General features: G+C 43.8%; 1 protein-coding gene across 1 annotated transcript in view; it reads right to left on the reverse strand.

The window, feature by feature from the left end:
- Window positions 1-21,693, reverse strand: part of LOC137299861 (SH3 and cysteine-rich domain-containing protein 2-like) — a 77,520-nt gene that overhangs the window by 27,275 nt on the left and 28,552 nt on the right. The window contains exon 2 of the mRNA XM_067968805.1: window positions 5,534-5,834. Coding sequence (XP_067824906.1) covers window positions 5,534-5,834 — 301 coding nt within the window. The remainder of the gene's footprint in view (window positions 1-5,533; window positions 5,835-21,693) is intronic.

Genomic DNA, 21,693 nt, shown 5'->3' on the forward strand with positions numbered 1-21,693 from the left:
AGAATTGGATACGTCAATCAGAGTGGTTGATTCATGGTGCTCCTGATTTCTGTGCCCAGTTCTCCAATCTGTACTCAAATCAAGCGAGGCTCTGCTCTAGGAGTGTTGCCTCACTGAATGTACCCTTGTGTCACATCGTATTCACAAAACGTTACTACGTAGGCCTCGGGGACGAATGTCATTCTTTCTTCACTTTGACCCTGAGTGCTATAATCAACCTCTCAGAAATTGGACGTAGACGGCCAAATGGAATTGCGGAACTAATCTGCTACACTGAATGAAAAGGTGGCTGTGAGAGTGGAGCCTAGAGCTGACATCACACACCTTCTTGAATAAGCACACCAGGTCTACCTTTCAGCTGTGGAAAGTCAGAACATCTGTGGTTATCTGAAAATGTTGCTTAGCTAGAAAGACAAACATCAGAGAGATGTCCTTGCACTGTCGACTTTGTTCCATTTTCTCCAGCTGCTGCAGCATGTGAACTGTCATCAGCATCTAATGGCTTAAATGCTTACAGTGTAAAAAAATGTTTGCATCAGGAAAACTAATTCTGCAATATCAGTATAATCTACTCTATCCTGGATCCTTCTTAAAAAGGAAAGGGTTTACAGAGGGAGTGCTGCACTATCAGAGGTGGCGTCTATCGGATCAGACATTAAAGGCCCTGTCTGCCCTCTCAGGTGGACATAATAGATCTCGTGGCACAATTTCGAAGAAGAGCAGGGGGAGTTCTCCTCAGTAGTCCTGGCTAATATTAATCCCTCAACCAACATCATTAAAACAGATTATCTGGTCATTATCTCATTGCTGTTTGTGGGACCTTGCTGTGCACAAATTGGCTGCCACGTTTCCTACGTTACAACAGTGTCTACACTTCAAAAGTACTTAATTGGCCGTAAAGTGCTTTGGGTCTTCTTGAGGTCATGAAAGGCGCTATATAAATGCAAGTCTTTCTTTTTTTTCTTTTTCTCCTTGGAAGGTCAACAAAGAGATAGCCTTGAATATCCACCAACATGTAACTGGGATTCTGGAACAATCCTAATTGGAGCAATTTGTACTCATTTGGACAAAATCTGAATTTTGGCCCAGTTCGGACGTTTTGGATTTGAATGCACCTTTTAAGGGTACGTTCCATGTGCACCAAGTTGGAGAGTGGATCGTTCTTTATTATTTATCTCTGTGCGTCACCATTTTGGAAGTGCTACGCCAGCATTTCTGTGAAGATTGAATATCACAGTGATGTCTTTGCATCCAAAGTGGGTTTTTGTAGAATGTCTGGCACCAAGCTTGCAGGAAGAAATGTTTATGCTATACTTGTACAGAGCCTCGGTTAGACCACACTTAAGAGTACTGTGCACACTTCTGGTCTCCATATTACAAACAGGATATAGAGGCACCGGAGAAGGTGCAAAAAAAGATGTACAAGAATGATACCAGAACTGAGAGGTTGTAACTATCAGGGAAGACTGAACAGGCTGGGCTCTTTTCTCTAGAAAAGGGAAGGCTGAGGGGTGATCTAATAGAGAACTTTAAAATTACGAAGGGGTTCGATAGGGTAGATGTAGAGAAGATGTTTCCACTTGTGGGGAGTTCAAAACTAGGGGCCATAAACATAAGATAGTGACGAATAAATCCAATAGGTAACTCAGGAGAAATGTCTTTACCCAGAGAGTGGTTAGAACGTGGAACTTGCTAAAACATGAAGTAGTTGAGGCAAATAGCATAGATCCATTTAAAGGGAAGCTAAATAAGTGCATGAGGGAGAAAGGCTTAGAAGGATGTTGATAGGCTGAGATGAAGTAAGGTAGGAAGAAGCTCGTGTGGAACATAAACACAGGCATAGAAAATAGGAGCAAGTGTAGGCCATTCGGCCCTTCGGGCCTGCTCCGCCATTCAAAATGATCATGGCTGATCGTCTAACTCAGTACCTTTCCCGCTTTTTCCCCATATCCCTTGATCCCTTTAGCATTAAGAAATATATCTATCTCCTTCTTGAATACATCTAATGACTTGGTCTCCACTGCCTTCTGTGGTAGAGAATTCCACAGGTTCACCACCCTCTGAGTGAAGAAATTTCTCCTCATCTCGGTTCTAAATGGCATATCCCGTATCCTGAGACTGTGACCCCTGGTTCTGGACTCCCAGCCATTGGGAACAACCTCCCTGCATCTAGTCTGTCTCGTCCTGTTAGAATTTTATGTGTTTCGATGAGATCACCTCTCATTCTTCTAAACTCTAGTGAATATAGGCCTAGTCAACCCAATCTCTCCTCATATGTCAGTCCTGCCATCCCAGGAATCAGTCTGGTAAACCTTCGTTGCACTCCCTCCATGGCAAGGACATCCTTCCTCAGATAAGGAGACCAAAACTGCACACAATATTCCAGATGTGGTCTCACCAACGCCCTGTATAACTGCAGTAAGACATCCTTGCTCCTGTACTCAAATCCTCTTGCAATGAAGGCCAACATACCATTCGCCTTCCTAACTGCTTGCTGCACCTGAATGCTTGCTTTCAGCGATTGGTGTACAAGGACACCCAGGTCTCGTTGCACCTCCCCTTTTCCCAATCTATCACCATTCAGATAATAATCTGTCTTTCTGTTTTTACAACCAAGGTGGATAACCTCACATTTATCCACGTTATACTGCATCTGCCATGTTCTTGCCCACTCACCCAACTTGTCTAAATCACAATGGAGCCTCTTTGCATCCTCCTCACAGCTCACATTCCACCCCAGCTTTGTGCCATCTGCAAACTTGGAAATGTTACATTTAGTTCCCTCATCCAAATCATTGATACATATTGTGAATAGCTGGGGCCCAAGCACTGATCCTTGCAGTACCCCACTAATCACTGCCTGCCACCCGGAAAAAGACCCGTTTATTCCTATTCTCTGTTTCCTGTCTGTCAACCAATTCTCAATCCATGCCAGTATATTCCCCCCAATCCCATGTCCTTTAATTTTGCACACTAACCTCTTGTGTGGGACCTTATCAAAAGCCTTCTGTAAATCCAAATACACCACATTCACTGGTTCTCCCCTATCCTACTAGTTACATCCTCAAAAAACTCCAGTAGATTTGTTAAGCATGATTTCCCTTTCATAAACCCATGCTGACTTTGTCCAATCCCGTTAATGCCCTTCATGTGTTCTGTTATCACATCTTTTATAATAAACTCTAGCATTTTCCCCACTACTGATGTTAGGCTAACTGGTCTGTAATTCCCTGTTTTTTCTCTTCCTCCTTTTTTAAATAGTAGGGTTACATTTGCCACCCTCTAATCTGTAGGAACTGTAACCAGAGTCTATAGAATTTTGGAAGATGACCACCAATGCATCCACTATTTCCAGGGCCACTTCATTTAGTACTCTGGGATGTAGATTATCAGGCCCTGGGGATTTGTCAGCCTTTAGCACCATTAATTTCCCGAGCACTATTTTTTTTACTAATACTGGTTTCCTTCAGTTCCTCCCTCTCACTAGACCCTTGGTTCCCTAACATTTCTGGCAGGTTATTTGTGTCCTCCTTTGTGAAGACAGAAGCAAAGTGTGTGTTTAATTGTTCTGCCATTTCTTTGTTCCCCATTATAATTTCCCCCATTTCTGACTGTAAGGGACCTACATTTGTCTTCACTAATCTTTTTCTCTTGATGTATTTATAGAAGCTTTTACAGTCAGTTTTTATGTTCTCTGCTAGTTTACTCTCATACTTTATTTTTCCCCTCTTAATTAATCTCTTTGTCCTCCTTTGCTGAATTCTGAACTGCTCCCAATCTTCAGGCTTGCCGCTTTTTCTGGCAATTTTATATGTCTCCTCTTTGGATCTAATACTATCCCTAATTTCTTTTATAAGCCACAGTTGAGCCACCTTTCCTGTTTTATTTTTGCGCCAGACAGGAATGAATAATTGTTGTAATTCCTGCATACGTTCTTTAAATATTAGCCATTGCCTATCCACCATCATCCCTTTTAGTAAAGTTCCCCAATCTATCATAGCCAACTCGCACCTCATACTTTCGTAATTTCCTTTATTTAGATTCAGGACCCTAGTTTCGGATTCAACTACTTCACTCTCCATCTTAATGAGGAATTCTATCATGTTATGGTCGCTCTTCCCTAAGGGACCCCGCACAACAAGATTGTTAATTAATCCTTTCTCATTGCACAATACCCAGTCTAGGATCGCCTGTTCTCTAGTTGGTTCCTCAACGTATTGGTCTAGAAAACCATCACGTACACACTCCAGGAATTCCTCCCCCACAGTATTAGTGCTAATTTGGTTTGACCAATCTATATGTAGATTAAAGACACCCATGATTATAGTTGTACCCTTCTTGCATGCGTCTCTAATTTCCTGTTTAATGCCCTCCCCTACATCTCCACTACTGTTTGGGGGCCTATAGATAACCAATGTTTTCTGCCCCTTGGTGTTTCTTAGCTTCACCCATACAGATTCCACATCATGATTTTCCGAGCCAATATCCTTCCTCACTATTGCATTGATTTCCTCCTTTACGAACAAGGCTACCCCACCTCCTTTCCCTTTTTGCCTGTCCTTCCTAAATATTGAATACTCCTGGATGTTCAGTTCTCATCTTTGGTCACCCTGCAGCCATGTCTCCGTAATCGCAACTATATCATAACCGTTAATATCTATTTGCGCCGTTAATTCATCTGTCTTATTGCGAATGCTCCGCGCATTAAGACACAATGCCTTTAGACTTGTCTTTTTAAGATTGCTAGTCTTCTTAGTTTTATTTTGCACTATGGCCCTATTTGTTTCTCGCCCTTGTTTTCTCTGCCTTCCACTATTGCTTCTTCCCTTTCTGTCTTTTGTTTCAATCCTTGTTTCCCCCTCCTCTGTCTCCCTGCTCAGGTTCCCATCCCCCTGACATTCTAGTTTAAACCTTCCCCAACAGCACTAGCAAACACCCCCCGCGAGGACATTGGTCCCGGTCCTGCTCGGGTGTAACCTGTCCCGCTTGTGCAGGTCCCACCTTCCCCAGAACTGGTCCCAATGTCCCAGGCATTGACCAGTTGGGACAAATGGCCTGTTTCTGTGCTGTAATTTCTATGTAATTCTATATAAATACAATGAATACGTCTCCTATACGGTCCAGGGGCATGGGAAACCTGAAGAGGAAAGAAACACCTGTTTACCAAGGGCATGCTAAAGTTACATACGACAGTTCAGCTGATGAGTGCACCATGCCAATCTGTATATTTTTTAAGACTGCAACCTCAAATCACTACTGGCGAGACTTGTCTTCCAAGTAAGGCCTGAATGGTAAAGCCAATTTAGATCTGAAGTCAAATGCCAGTCTCCAATCATTAGGGAGGGGTGAGTCCAACTCTCTAGCACTGTAGCTACCGAGTAACAACTGCATAACTGTTAATGTTAATGATGAATTGTAGATGCAATGATGGTTCATTGATGGACCAGGAATGTTGCATGGAATCTCAAAACCCCATCTATCAGTTAGTGAGCACCATTGAGGTGGTGCATGTCCCAACTAACATGAAACATACCTACAATCATGTGATGGCAGATGTCACAAAATGTAGGCTTTTTGAAGACATATTCTTGAAAGTTGTGCGTCCTTACTGGTTTGAGGGGTACAGAGACTTGGTGGGATTTCCTCGCTGGTGGTTCATTGGTGAGTGGACCCTCGGGCAGGAAAGCAGTGGGTGGAGTTGGTGGTGGAGTGGGTGGAGGAGGCAGTATCTCTGCTGGGAATTTCACCTCGCTGTTCGACCGCTGAAAGAAATTCTCAACGCTTTTGCTTCTAAGGATCGTCTTGAAGGACAGAGATCTCTTCAACCGTTGAAGCTACAAAATGAAAACAGAGAACAGACTTTTTTTTTACTGAACAGACCTCTAGTGACATATATAAAATGGCAATATAAATAACCACTCAACATAAGGGTATAAGGATTAACAAGCAACTGGGTTATACAGATGAGGTAAAGTCTCTTTCGCAATATTAACAATATCAGAGAAAGACAAGCAGGATCAAGAGAATGCCTTTATTCCCCCAGTTGGGAGAAATCCCATTATATACACAATAGTGATTCTCCCTCTCCAGCTCAAAAAAGGTTTACACAGTGAGTAGAATCATGGAATCTTACAGCACAGAAGGAGGCCATTCACCCCATCAAGCCTGTGCCGGCTCTTTGAAAGAGCTATTCAATTACTCACATTCCCCTGCCCTTTCCCCATAGCCCTGCAAATATTCCCTTTCAAGTATTTATCCAATTCCCTTTTGAAAGTTACTATTGTATCTGCTTCCACCGCCCTTTCAGGCAGCACAGTCCAGATCATAAAAATTTGCTGCGTAAAATAAAATTCTCCTCATGTCACCTCTGGTTCTTTTGCCAATTACCTTAAATCTGTGACCTCTGGTTACCGACCCTTCTGCCAGTGGAAACAGTTTATTTACTTTATCAAAAAACCCTCATGATTTTGAACACCTCCAGTAGCTTGAATTATCAGTTGCTGAGCTGTACAGATCAGAAGGTGCCAGATCCAATCTCTGGGTCCGTGCTGAGTTACCTGATCTTAGCTGGGTGATGATAGGAGCAGCTCCGTGCTCCTGGATGAGGGAGAAAAAAGAATTGGAAAAGGTTCCTGCTCCTGGTGGCTTTCTAGTTGCCCGCTTGAGCGGACATCGGGAGGGGGCAAGATCAGTAGGGCAGGACGCTTTGGCTGTCGAACAGCCTGCCAGCACTCGTTGCCAGGGCACATTGGGTGAAGTACTACATGGTGCGGGAAGGACAGAATACCTTGGAGCAGAGCGGAGAGAAACAGAGAGAACAATAAATAACCAATAGTTATCACAAGGCACTAGCTTGAATTGAGGGATTCGAACGGGTTATATGTAGAATGATGGACATCGGAGAGGAAGTGCAGTTATCTCACCAGGGGCTTCAGATGATTTGCATAAAAAGTAATAGCCAAATAGTAAGGATTGCAAATCAGCATTCCGGCCCTCTGGTATTCCACATGACATATTAGGGGAGAATGGAGGTAAAGTATAAAAATAACAACACATGTGTTTATATAGTATTTCATCATGTTGAATGTCTCAGAGGGCTTCACAAAATGAATTATTATGAATGTTGAGAGTGCAGTTGTACAGGCAAAGCACTTTTAAGCCTCATTCGAAGCCACAAAATCCCGCAGGGCTCAAGCCTCGTGGCCTGATGTGCTTTTTTCATGAGTTTGCAGAAATTCATCATGCCACTGCATTCTTACAGAGAGACACACAGCCTTCTGTTTCTCTAGATTTGAATGCAGAAGTGAAAGTGATCATTTGAAACAGGTCAGGTACAGCAGAAATACAGACCCGACCTTAAGCTAAGGCGCCCGACGGGTACGGGATGGGTTCGGCTCGGGCACCCGTTTTATACCCTGACTGATTTCATTCTCTGTTGACTTCAAGGGAGAGTAAAATCGGACGGGGGTGTAAATCGGGCGTCAGACCCGAACCCACCCCATTCCTGCCGGGCGAGTTAGGTTAATATCGGGGCTAAATATCTACAGCGGTCCTGACACATGTGATGATGAAGAAAGTGATGGTGCCCTGAGACGGGGCACAGTTAACCATCTGCTTGGCCCGTGAGCACTCAGATGGAGACAGTCGGTCCTCTGTGTTTAGTATAATGTCAGAGTCACTGCAGAAAATTGCGGATTGACAACAAGCAGCAATGATGGTGAAGTCGGAGTTTCTCACGATGGCATAAAATATCGGGGGGGGGGGGGGGAGGGGGGTAATAGAGGCACAGGCACGACTTGTGAAATTGTTGCTGAGCAGGAGGCTGACAAGAGACCTGGACTAGATCCAAAACGGTAGTTTTTCCTTAGTGTACAATTAGATCTGACATATCACTGCGTTGAGGCCGGGGGCATCATGAAGTGCTGTTGTAAGCCATTTGTACTTTGCCTCATAGCTCGCTGACCTTGTGCCTTTGCAATTCAGCCGGGGTCTAACAATGTTACTTCGAGCGCAATAACCCAATGACATGTCCGTCATCATTGATAACTTAAGGAAGAACGTAAAAGGGGTTGACTGGTGAAAGAGAGCTTGAAGCTTGCATGGCTGCTGCAGTGGGGGGCGGGGGGAGGCAGGGGGGCGCATGTAGCAAGTGTTTAGTCATGATTCTCCGGCCATCATGGTGTGTGGGACAGGGTTGATGGACCATCTGGTCTGTTCCTGCCCATGAATTTCGTATGTCAGTGGAAGTGTGACAGTGTGTCAGTGTAAGTATGTCTTTATGAAAATCAGATGAGCTGCTTGCACTAATAGGCCTGTCGTAACTTGCTGTCCAAATGCCCCACCTATGGCACTTGGCAGACCTGCTCTTGCTCGTGTCTCTGGTTTTGCATTCACAGATCTGGAGTGTTGCTGGAGCTGGATTAACAGATCACAGCAAACAATTGTAATGGAATTCCTTAAAGAAAAGGAAGAAAGAATTTGTATTTATATGGCACCATGGGATCTTTTACATCCACCCAAGTGGGTAGACGGGGTCTTTGTTTAACGTCTCATCTGAAAGATGGCACCTCCAACAGTGCAGCACTCCCTCAGTACTGTACTGGGAGTGTCAGCCTAGATCTTGTGCTTAAGTCACTGGAGTGGGGTTTGAACCCACAACCTTCTGACTCACAAGGTGAGAGTGCTACCAACTGAGCCACGGCTGACAGCTAAGGAAGGGTCTGAAATCATCCAGATCAGAGTGGGGGGGGGGGGGGTGGGGAGGAGGTGAACTAGAACCATAGAAAAGATACAGCACAGAAGGGGGCCATTCGGCCCATCGTGTCCCCGCCGGCTCGAAGAACAACCAGGTGCCCATTCTAATCCCACCTTCCAGCACCCGGTCCGTAGCCCTGCAGCTTACAGCACTTTAGGTGCAGGTCCAGGTACTTTTTAAAAGACTTGATGGTCCCAGCCTCTACCACCAATTCGGGCAGCGAATTCCATACACCCACCACCCTCTGGGTAAAAAACTCAGGATAAGGAGAAAATGGCACAAACCATGACAGAAACCATGACAGGGAAGCAAATGCATGGTGCGAAGCTGATTCTTCTGGAGCGCAAGTGTACGATATGAATAGGTGTGACTGGCAATTTAACAGTAATTGTGCAGAACTTCAAATCCCAAACCAAAGGGAATTGCTTACAACAGCACTAATTGTCCAATTAAATCAGCATGAGCATCTGTTGTGAGCCACAGATTTTACTGTTGAATTTTGGGTTGGGATCTGACGTTCTGTCTGTTACAAGTGTTTATACATCGTATCCAAGTCTGAGGAAAGTGGAGCTGAGTGAACCACGAGAATAGAATAAAAGCTCCTCTGATAAAGGAGGCAATGCTAAATTGGCTAATCAATTGGCTACATAATTGGAAACACAGGGTAAGGATCCATGATAATAATTCTAATTGGACAATACCCCAAGAGTCAGTCTTGGGGCCCCTGTTATTCACGATATTTATCAATTAGGTGATCCAGGATCCTGGTGTAATAGTTGACCAGGTAGTTTAATTCATACCTTCCTAAAGGGATCCTCCAGGTAAGATTTAATTGGCTCGGTGGTAAAATTTAATTAAACAGGATTTGCAGTGTTGTGAATGATTTTACCAAGCCCTTCTGGTTGAATGTTACTTTCACCACCATAAAAGTGGCTCTCTGGGTTAGGAGTGACGATCGTGTACACAGTGGCTAATACCATTCAGTCTAAATCGCTTCAAATGCCACACTAAAAATAGTCGTTGGGTACAATCACTTTCCTGTCACTCAGACAATGGGAAATTGCTTTTTTTTTTAATCCTCTTCAGTTTTTTTCGTTTCCTCTCCTGATGCGTGTGACTCATGGCTGGGATGTGTGAGATTCTAACTGGACAACGGTACATTCCACAATGGCTGTTCTTTACTGATGAGCCCAGACTGTGAATGTCAACAGGTTGTTTGAGCTTTTAGTGGGAGGGGGTTGAATTACAACTGAACCCAATTCTCTCCTCTCACCTTTGGAAATGATTTCCTCTCCTCACCCGCCCTCTCCTCACCTGTGGGAATGAATTTCCTCTCCTCATCTGCCCTCTCCTCACCTGTGGGAATGAATTTCCTCTCCTCATCTGCCCTCTCCTCACCTGTGGGAATGAATTTCCTCTTCTCATGTGTCCTCCCCTCACCTGTCTCTCACCCATTTGGATGTTTTCATCTCCTCACCTGTTCTCTTCCCACCTGTGAGGATAATTTAATCTCCTCACCTCTCCTCACCTCTCCTCTCCTCTCCTCTCCTGTGGGGACGATTTCCTCTGAGTGTTATTTCTAATGCAATGCCAGCCCGAGGAGATCTCGTATTTGTTTATAATGTCACTACATAGAGAAACCAAATCATCCCATTGATGCGTGTCCATTATTGTTTCTAATACACGTGGTGGAGTTAGTGAGAACAGTTTTACATCAACTTCTTTACGTTAGCTGCCATCGGGAGTCATAATGGACACCGGTGGCAAGGACATTCCGTGCAAGGCGGGTAGATGGAGTTAAGATGCAGATCAACCACGATCTAATAGAATGGTAGAACAGGCTTGAGGGGCTGAATGGCCTACTCTTGTTCCTATGCTGTTTGATGCACGATGGCTTCGCTGAAGGATTAATGTCATATAATCACTGCAAATTTGATCACCTAGGATTGATTCACTAGCAGTAATGAGCTCAACTAATACTTAACCCCTTGATGATACCGATTTGACTAGGTAATGGATCAGGATACAAATTAACTGGTTCTATCAGAAACAGCCTTAGACGTTGCTGTTGATATTTGAGACATTGATGAACTTGACTATTCCAATATCACATGCCCTTCCTCTATGTGCTGAACATCCTTCTTGTGTGCTCATAATAACAGAATACTGTAAAATTCAGAGCTCCCAGCTCTTGATTGATCTTTTACCAAAATGTTCCCGTGTAGCTTTAAATATCTTCCTGTGTACTGTCAAAAGCAAGACACAGCCTAAAAAAGAAGAGAAACATTGAGACTGTGGTGCCGTTCTGCTAAATTATAAATAGATATCTCATAGCTGATTATTATTCACGGTTAATTTACACTAAAAATCACTTCACTTCCCGACCACAGGCAGCTCATCGCTCTCAAGTTGAAATGCTCACCTCTGCTGAGAGAGGACCAACTCAGACTGGTGCTCGAAGAAGCTGTCTGTTTGCACAGCAAATATTAATCACTTTCCACTGGATTCACAGTGTTGTCTGAGCCGTGAAACTCTCTCTCTGTGAGAACTTGTATTTGCAGAGTACCTTTCGCGACATCCCAAAATGCTTCACAGCCAACGAGGAACTTTTGAAGTGCAGTCACTGTTGTAACGAAGGGAAACGCAGCGGCCAATTTGTGCACAGCAAGGTCCCACAAATAGCAACGAGATAAATGGCCAGACCATCTGTTTTTGTGATGTTGGTCGAGGGATAAATGTTGGCCAGCACACCGGCTTCCTGCCAATTATAGAAATATACTTGCTTTGCGCTAGCGTGTTAAGGTGACATTCCTGCATCTGCTATTTTAATGAGCACGTTAACCTGTTTGCCTGCCCGATACTTCAGAGATAAGGGGGTAATTTTGCCTTTGTGCAATAGTGTGAAAAGGGTGATAGTGAATGGGCAGCCTGTTTTACATCTATCCCCATTTTTACTTCCACTGACTTCAATGATGTAAAACAGGCCGCCCATTCACTATCACCCATCTTACACTACTGCACAAGTGCGTTCTTTTATTGTAAAACAAAAGGGAATGCGTGATAAAATTACCGCTTTCACCTCCCTATTGTGGGGCCTCACCCGCCAGGAGCGCCTATTGGAAAATCACACGCGTTCAGCCCATATCCATCCATTGCTTTTAATAGGTGTAGAACCATGTACTGGGTGTGCAAATTCCTGATACTTGACTCCAGCAGCGTGCAAATGGAAAATTTACTCTGTGATACAAGTATATTAAACTTCTGAATGTGAACTTCAGCAAGTGGAATTTCTACTCTTACACTTTAAACCTCTTGCCCACCTCAGCAGCACCAAGCAGCTGGCTATTCCCTAAACATGAAAGAACAAATTTGTTCCATTATTCATTCTTGGGGTGTGGGCGTCGCTGGCAAGGCTTTATTGCCCACCCTAGTTGCTGTGAGAAGGTAGTAGTGGGCTTACTTGTTGAACCGTTGGCAGTGGTTTTATACAACTAATTAGCTTGATGGACTACTTCAGAGGGAAGTTAAGAGCCAACCACATTGGTGTGGGACTGGAGTCACATATAGGCCAGATCGACAGCAGGTTTCCATCCCTAAAGGACATTCATGAACCAGTTGTTTTTTTTTTACGACAATCCAACAGCTCCATGGCAACTTTTATTGATACAGTACTGGCTTTTTATTTCCAGATTTACTTTATACCAAATTCAAATTCTCAAAGTGGGATTTGAACTCACCTTCCAGTGGATTATTAGTCTAGGCCTCTGGATTACTCGTCCAGTAACATAAGCACTACACGACCATACCCGGTACAAATTACAACAGGTTTTTACCAAAATAGTCATGGTGAGTAAGGACAGTAGCATACATGCAAGAGTGACATGCAATCTAAATATTTAAAACAAACCAATCTTCACAGCAACCAAAACCCTGTTATCAAGAGGAGTGTTTGTAGAAACAAGAGACTCAACAGCCTGATCACTCCCCTGATGGCTCAATGAGTTTATCCAGTTAGTCGCTGAGTCATACAGATCAGGAGGAGGCATATAAAATCCTTAGGCAAAGAGTTGGATTAGATGTTGGGAAGTATTTCTTCTCACAGAGAGTCATTGTCCTCTGGAACAGATTCCCAAAGCACGTGGTGAGTAAGGATTCACTGCTCCTCTTCAACAGCAAGCTGGACAAATTCTTGAGGGAGGAGGTCACTTCAAGTTACAGAGGGTAAATGGTAGGTTAGCTGGGATTAGAAGGATTTATGTGTTAACTTGAAACTTTACAAGACTGCCTTAGGGAGTCAGAGAGGAAATTCCCAGAGTTTTTCCTGAATTGTCCTTAGTTTCTTTCTCTTTTCTTTGCCTCTCTTCGGTGATTGCATGCTTGGGGAGGGGTGTGCAGGGGATGGTAAATGTGAACAGGCTGCACCATGTCTGGATGGGGCAAGCTTGATGGATTGGATGGTCTTTTCCTGTCCCTCTTTTCGTATCTTCGTATGTGTCCCCAGTCAGTGCATGGGAAAATCAGCCCTGGTTCCCACTCCCGAACCCCTGCTGGGAATGCAGTTGTGTGGATGTCGAGTGAGGACAGTGTTAGGCTTGTTCATGATCTCTCTCACTGTAGAATGGACTGCAGACACTCATGGTCAAAGGTCACACATAAGGAATGGCTCCTTAGGTGAGGGTACAGTTGGATGCCTGGAACCTTAACCTAGCCTTCCGGTGGGTGGGGGGAGCAAGAGGAGAAAGGACTGACCTGGTAGACCCCTTCTAGGGACATAGGAACGGGAGTAGGCCAATCAGCCCCTCGAGCCTGTTCTACCATTCAATTAGATCATGGCTGATCTGTATCTTAACTCGATCTACCCACCTTGGTTCCATAACCCTTAATACCCTTGCCTAACAAAAATCGATCAATCTCAATTTTGAAATTTTCAATTGACCTAGTATTAACAGCTTTTTTGGGGGAAGAGAGTTCCAGATTTCCACTACCCTTTGTGTGAAGAAGTGCTTCCCGACATCACCTCTGAACGACCCAGCTCTAATTTTAAGGTTATGCCCCCCTTGTTCTCGGCTCCCCCACCAGAGGAAATAGTTTCTCTCTATCTACTCTATCAATTCCTTTAATCATCTTAAACACCTCAATTAGATCGCCCCTTAATCTTCTATACTTGAGGGAATACAAACCTTGTCCATGCAACCTGGCCTCACAATTTAACCCTTTTAGCCCTGGTATGAGTCTGGTGAATCTTCATAGAGCTTCCGGATGCTATGAGTAAATAAATATGAGAGGGATGAAATTTATGCACTTGAGGGATATATGAGAGTCCCAGTGTATCTATATTTAATAGGAATCCACTCTCATAAAGTAACTGAATCATTGTTAAGATTGCGTGCTATACAACTTGATTTATATGTCTGTGGAATGTAGCAGAGAGCCCCTAATCCATTCACCTCACTACCTCATCACTTCAATTTGCAAACTCGTTGTGCAACATTTATCTTTTCCCTTATTTTCTTGTATTTTCTCTTATCTATAGGCCCCATAAGCCCTTTACTTCAATTTCAGTTTGTTTCTAACCTCTTTATGATTCTACAACTTGAAGTAGTCTTTTTTTTTTAAAAATGATGTATATTTGTTCTGCAGCTTTGCAATCTCCTTCTTAAAAAAATCCCATAGTTGATCCTGTGGACCAATATCTCTTTCCACCTCACCTCAGCTCGTTCGACATAAGAAATAGGAGCTGGAGTAAGGCCATACGGCCTTTCGAGCCTGCTCCGCCATTCAATCGGATCATGGCTCATCTTCGACCTCAACTCCACTTTCCTGCCTGATCCTCATATCCCTTGACTCCCCTAGAGTCCAAAAATCTATCCATCTCAGCCTTGAATATACTCAATGACTCAGCACCCACTGCCCCCTGGAGTAGAGAATTCCAAAGATTCACAAACCTCAGTTTTTTTTTTATTCGTTCACGGGATGTGGGCGTCGCTGGCAAGGCCGGCATTTATTGCCCATCCCTAATTGCCCTCGAGTGAAGAAATTCCTCCTCATCTCAGTCTTAAATGGCCAACCACTTATCCTGAGACTATGCCCCCTAGTTCTAGACTCTCCAGCCAGGAGAAACAACCTCTCAGCATCTACTCTGTCAAGCCCCCTCATAATCTTATATGTTTCAATGAGATCACCTCTCAGTCTTCTAAACTCCTTATCTTTCTAAAATCTGCTTTATTCCAATCTGTTGCCCTTGTTTTTTTTGTAGTAACTTTTCCCCTATTTGGTCGTTAATGCTTATCATATTGTGATCACTACTCCTGAGGTGCTCACTCACATTTAATTCATCTACCTGATCTCTTTCATTACTCATAACTGGATCTAACAATGCCTCTCCCTTTGTAGGCACACAGAAGCACTGTTTGAGGAAGGAGTCTGCACATATTTTCACCCCTCTTCCCCTCATCTGTTATGTACTCTTTTCCCATAATATGTGACCAACATAAATGAACTATACAGTACGGAATATAGAATGTCACCATGTAAGTAGAGTTCGTTGTAAATAATCACAGCAGCAACCAGTACCGTAAACTAGAGTAGACCTGGATTAACAATGACAGCCTGACGGATTTGAATTGTCTCACTAGACTGCGTCTTGTTACGTCAGTGAAAAATATTGGAATGAGACACAACTAAGCAATCAGAGGAAATGTTAACACCAGGATTGCTAGCAGCAGCTGTCTTCCCCATTAACCTTTCAATTAAGAAGTCAATGGCCTGGTTCGCTGTTCAGTTGCTTGTGCTACATTACAGCTGAGACCTTGGCCCATCTCATCTCAAATATCTGGAACTGTCATCAGAGGAAGGGAATAATCCTGCTGTTTTAACATTCCAGCATGGCACAAGCTGTGTGCACATATAGGATTAAGTACTGTAAATTCTAGTATATACATCACAACTCCACACTGTTATTATGTCATTTCTAGATGCATGAATCTTCAAATCCTTTTTAGTCACTTGAAACTGAACGTCCACGTCATATATAAAAATACAAATTCTTGAGACTTCCTGTTTGTCACACTTTTGTGACATTGGTAACACCCAGAGGTAATGTCAAAAGTGTAATGGTAATGTCTGCGTCTAAAAGAAATGAAGAAAGAACTTGCATTTATATAGCACCTTTCACAACCTCAGGACGTCCCAAAGTGCTTTACAGCCAATGAAGTATTTTTCAAGTGTAGTCATTGTTATAATGTAAGAAATGCAGCAGCCAATTTGCGCACAGCAAGATCCCACAATGTGATAATGACCTCATCATCTATTTTAGTGATGTTGGTTGAGGGATAAATATTAGCCAGGATTCCTAGAAGGTAACATTGTATAGCCTGCAATTCAATCCTTCCATCATTGGTGCTGCAAGTCATCCTGGTCTGCCCACCATTTTGGCCTGTCACAACAAACACAGCTAAAAAACATACCATTTCCTCATTAACCACGAGCAAGGCCAAGGAAAGCCACCAGAAGAAAATCAATTGTAGAAACCAATCATCCTGTATCATTCACCAAAACATACAAGAATGTCAGTGCAACAGTTTTCAATTACAAATTAAAATGCCTTTCTTTGAAAGTCCAGTGAATGTCTTTTGTCTGTTAATGGCAGTGTGAGGTCAAAGTGACTGGGAGTGTGAGGTTGGGATGTGTATGTTAACCGCAGTGTGAGGTTGGAGTGTCTGTGTTAACTGTAGTGAGAGGTTGGAGTGTCTGTGTTAATGGTAGTGAGAGGTTGGAGTGTCTGTGTTAATGGTAGTGAGAGGCTGGAGTGTCTGTGTTAATGGTAGTGAGAGGTTGGAGTGTCTGTGTTAACTGTAGTGAGAGGTTGGAGTGTCTGTGTTAATGGTAGTGAGAGGCTGGAGTGTCTGTGTTAATGGTAGTGAGAGGTTGGAGTGTCCGTGTTAACTGTAGTGAGAGGTTGGAGTGTCTGTGTTAATGGTAGTGAGAGGTTGGAGTGTCCGTGTTAATGGTAGTGAGAGGCTGGAGTGTCTGTGTTAACTGTAGTGAGAGGTTGGAGTGTCTGTGTTAACTGTAGTGAGAGGTTGGTGTGTCTGTGTTAATGGTAGTGAGAGGCTGGAGTGTCTGTGTTAACTGTAGTGAGAGGTTGGAGTGTCTGTGTTAACTGTAGTGAGAGGTTGGTGTGTCTGTGTTAATGGTAGTGAGAGGTTGGTGTGTCTGTGTTAACTGTAGTGAGAGGTTGGTGTGTCTGTGTTAATGGTAGTGAGAGGTTGGAGTGTCTGTGTTAACTGTAGTGAGAGGTTGGTGTGTCTGTGTTAATGGTAGTGAGAGGCTGGAGTGTCTGTGTTAACTGTAGTGAGAGGTTGGAGTGTCTGTGTTAACTGTAGTGAGAGGTTGGTGTGTCTGTGTTAATGGTAGTGAGAGGTTGGTGTGTCTGTGTTAACTGTAGTGAGAGGTTGGTGTGTCTGTGTTAACTGTAGTGAGAGGTTGGAGTGTCTGTGTTAATGGTAGTGAGAGGTTGGAGTGTCTGTGTTAATTGTAGTGAGAGGTTGGAGTGTCTGTGTTAATGGTAGTGAGAGGTTGGAGTGTCTGTGTTAATGGTAGTGAGAGGTTGGAGTGTCTGTGTTAATGGTAGTGAGAGGTTGGAGTGTCTGTGTTAATGGTAGTGAGAGGTTGGAGTGTCTGTGTTAATGGTAGTGAGAGGTTGGAGTGTCTGTGTTAATTGTAGTGAGAGGTTGGAGTGTCTGTGTTAATGGTAGTGAGAGGTTGGAGTGTCTGTGTTAATGGTAGTGAGAGGTTGGAGTGTCTGTGTTAATGGTAGTGAGAGGTTGGAGTGTCCGTGTTAATGGTAGTGAGAGGCTGGAGTGTCTGTGTTAATTGTAGTGAGAGGTTGGTGTGTCTGTGTTAATGGTAGTGAGAGGTTGGAGTGTCTGTGTTAATTGTAGTGAGAGGTTGGAGTGTCTGTGTTAATGGTAGTGAGAGGTTGGAGTGTCCGTGTTAATGGTAGTGAGAGGCTGGAGTGTCTGTGTTAATTGTAGTGAGAGGTTGGTGTGTCTGTGTTAATGGTAGTGAGAGGTTGGAGTGTCTGTGTTAATTGTAGTGAGAGGTTGGTGTGTCTGTGTTAATGGTAGTGAGAGGTTGGAGTGTCTGTGTTAATGGTAGTGAGAGGTTGGAGTGTCCGTGTTAATGGTAGTGAGAGGTTGGAGTGTCTGTGTTAATGGTAGTGAGAGGTTGGAGTGTCCGTGTTAATGGTAGTGAGAGGTTGGAGTGTCTGTGTTAAATGTAGTGAGAGGTTGGTGTGTCTGTGTTAACTGTAGTGAGAGGTTGGTGTGTCTGTGTTAATGGTAGTAAGAGGTTGGAGTGTCTGTGTTAATGGTAGTGAGACGTTGGAGTGTCTGTGTTAACTGTAGTGAGAGGTTGGTGTGTCTGTGTTAACTGTAGTGAGAGGTTGGTGTGTCTGTGTTAACTGTAGTGAGAGGTTGGTGTGTCTGTGTTAATGGTAGTGAGAGGTTGGTGTGTCTGTGTTAACTGTAGTGAGAGGTTGGTGTGTCTGTGTTAATGGTAGTGAGAGGTTGGAGTGTCTGTGTTAACTGTAGTGAGAGGTTGGAGTGTCCGTGTTAATGGTAGTGAGAGGTTGGTGTGTCTGTGTTAACTGTAGTGAGAGGTTGGAGTGTCTGTGTTAATGGTAGTGAGAGGTTGGAGTGTCTGTGTTAAATGTAGTGAGAGGTTGGTGTGTCTGTGTTAACTGTAGTGAGAGGTTGGTGTGTCTGTGTTAACTGTAGTGAGAGGTTGGTGTGTCTGTGTTAATGGTAGTGAGAGGTTGGTGTGTCTGTGTTAACTGTAGTGAGAGGTTGGTGTGTCTGTGTTAATGGTAGTGAGAGGTTGGAGTGTCTGTGTTAACTGTAGTGAGAGGTTGGAGTGTCCGTGTTAATGGTAGTGAGAGGTTGGTGTGTCTGTGTTAACTGTAGTGAGAGGTTGGAGTGTCTGTGTTAATGGTAGTGAGAGGTTGGAGTGTCCGTGTTAATGGTAGTGAGAGGTTGGAGTGTCTGTGTTAATGGTAGTGAGAGGTTGGAGTGTCTGTGTTAATGGTAGTGAGAGGTTGGAGTGTCCGTGTTAATGGTAGTGAGAGGTTGGAGTGTCTGTGTTAATGGTAGTGAGAGGTTGGTGTGTCTGTGTTAATGGTAGTGAGAGGTTGGAGTGTCTGTGTTAACTGTAGTGAGAGGTTGGAGTGTCCGTGTTAATGGTAGTGTGAGGTTGGAGTGTCTGTGTTAATGGTAGTGAGAGGTTGGAGTGTCTGTGTTAATGGTAGTGAGAGGTTGGAGTGTCCGTGTTAATGGTAGTGAGAGGTTGGAGTGTCCGTGTTAATGGTAGTGAGAGGTTGGAGTGTCTGTGTTAACTGTAGTGAGAGGTTGGAGTGTCTGTGTTAACTGTAGTGAGAGGTTGGAGTGTCTGTGTTAATGGTAGTGAGAGGTTGGAGTGTCTGTGTTAACTGTAGTGAGAGGCTGGAGTGTCTGTGTTAATGGTAGTGAGAGGTTGGAGTGTCTGTGTTAACTGTAGTGAGAGGTTGGTGTGTCTGTGTTAATGGTAGTGAGAGGTTGGAGTGTCCGTGTTAATGGTAGTGAGAGGTTGGAGTGTCCGTGTTAATGGTAGTGAGAGGTTGGAGTGTCCGTGTTAATGGTAGTGAGAGGTTGGAGTGTCTGTGTTAACTGTAGTGAGAGGTTGGAGTGTCTGTGTTAACTGTAGTGAGAGGTTGGAGTGTCTGTGTTAATGGTAGTGAGAGGTTGGAGTGTCTGTGTTAACTGTAGTGAGAGGCTGGAGTGTCTGTGTTAATGGTAGTGAGAGGTTGGAGTGTCTGTGTTAACTGTAGTGAGAGGTTGGTGTGTCTGTGTTAATGGTAGTGAGAGGTTGGAGTGTCTGTGTTAACTGTAGTGAGAGGCTGGAGTGTCTGTGTTAACTGTAGTGAGAGGTTGGTGTGTCTGTGTTAAATGTAGTGAGAGGTTGGTGTGTCTGTGTTCATGGTAGTGAGAGGTTGGTGTGTCTGTGTTCATGGTAGTGAGAGGTTGGTGTGTCTGTGTTAACTGTAGTGAGAGGTTGGAGTGTCTGTGTTAACTGTAGTGAGAGGTTGGAGTGTCTGTGTTAAATGTAGTGAGAGGTTGGTGTGTCTGTGTTCATGGTAGTGAGAGGTTGGTGTGTCTGTGTTCATGGTAGTGAGAGGTTGGTGTGTCTGTGTTAACTGTAGTGAGAGGTTGGAGTGTCTGTGTTAATGGTAGTGAGAGGTTGGAGTGTCTGTGTTAACTGTAGTGAGAGGTTGGTGTGTCTGTGTTAAATGTAGTGAGAGGTTGGTGTGTCTGTGTTCATGGTAGTGAGAGGTTGGTGTGTCTGTGTTCATGGTAGTGAGAGGTTGGTGTGTCTGTGTTAACTGTAGTGAGAGGTTGGAGTGTCTGTGTTAACTGTAGTGAGAGGTTGGAGTGTCTGTGTTAATGGTAGTGAGAGGTTGGTGTGTCTGTGTTAATGGTAGTGAGAGGTTGGTGTGTCTGTGTTCATGGTAGTGAGAGGTTGGTGTGTCTGTGTTAATGGTAGTGAGAGGTTGGAGTGTCTGTGTTAATGGTAGTGAGAGGTTGGAGTGTCTGTGTTAATGGTAGTGAGAGGTTGGAGTGTCTGTGTTAATGGTAGTGAGAGGTTGGTGTGTCTGTGTTAATGGTAGTGAGAGGTTGGAGTGTCTGTGTTAATGGTAGTGAGAGGTTGGTGTGTCTGTGTTAATGGTAGTGAGAGGTTGGAGTGTCTGTGTTAACTGTAGTGAGAGGTTGGAGTGTCTGTGTTAATGGTAGTGAGAGGTTGGTGTGTCTGTGTTAATGGTAGTGAGAGGTTGGTGTGTCTGTGTTAACTGTAGTGAGAGGTTGGAGTGTCTGTGTTAACTGTAGTGAGAGGTTGGAGTGTCTGTGTTAATGGTAGTGAGAGGTTGGTGTGTCTGTGTTAATGGTAGTGAGAGGTTGGAGTGTCCGTGTTAATGGTAGTGAGAGGTTGGAGTGTCTGTGTTAATGGTAGTGAGAGGCTGGAGTGTCTGTGTTAATGGTAGTGAGAGGTTGGAGTGTCTGTGTTAATGGTAGTGAGAGGTTGGAGTGTCTGTGTTAATGGTAGTGAGAGGTTGGAGTGTCCGTGTTAATGGTAGTGAGAGGCTGGAGTGTCCGTGTTAATGGTAGTGAGAGGCTGGAGTGTCTGTGTTAACTGTAGTGAGAGGTTGGTGTGTCTGTGTTAACTGTAGTGAGAGGTTGGAGTGTCTGTGTTAATGGTAGTGAGAGGTTGGAGTGTCTGTGTTAACTGTAGTGAGAGGTTGGTGTGTCTGTGTTAACTGTAGTGAGAGGTTGGAGTGTCTGTGTTAATGGTAGTGAGAGGTTGGTGTGTCTGTGTTAACTGTAGTGAGAGGTTGGAGTGTCTGTGTTAACTGTAGTGAGAGGTTGGAGTGTCTGTGTTAATGGTAGTGAGAGGTTGGAGTGTCCGTGTTAACTGTAGTGAGAGGTTGGAGTGTCTGTGTTAATGGTAGTGAGAGGTTGGTGTGTCTGTGTTCATGGCGGTGAGAGGTTGGTGTGTCTGTGTTAATGGTAGTGAGAGGCTGGAGTGTCTGTGTTAATGGCGGTGAGAGGTTCAAAAATTTTAACAGGAGTATGTGTTTTATTAGTTTTTTTTCTTTTTACACTCTTTATTCTGTTATTCTAACTTAATAGTATGTCATTTAAATTTCTGTTAAGAACCCTGTGAGTTATTGTTATTCATAAATCTAAGTGAATTTAAATCTGATCTGTCTAGCTTGGGAAATCAGTATTTAATGATAATTACTAGTGAAAGCTAACAGTCTGATTGCATTGTACAAGAGGAGTGCAGCAAACTTGAACCTAAATTGACATGAGCTTGCTCCATTTGTTTCATTCACACACTAAGGCGCC

The sequence above is a fragment of the Heptranchias perlo genome, chromosome 30 (assembly GCF_035084215.1).
Source record: "Heptranchias perlo isolate sHepPer1 chromosome 30, sHepPer1.hap1, whole genome shotgun sequence".
NCBI classification, from domain to species: domain Eukaryota; kingdom Metazoa; phylum Chordata; class Chondrichthyes; order Hexanchiformes; family Hexanchidae; genus Heptranchias; species Heptranchias perlo.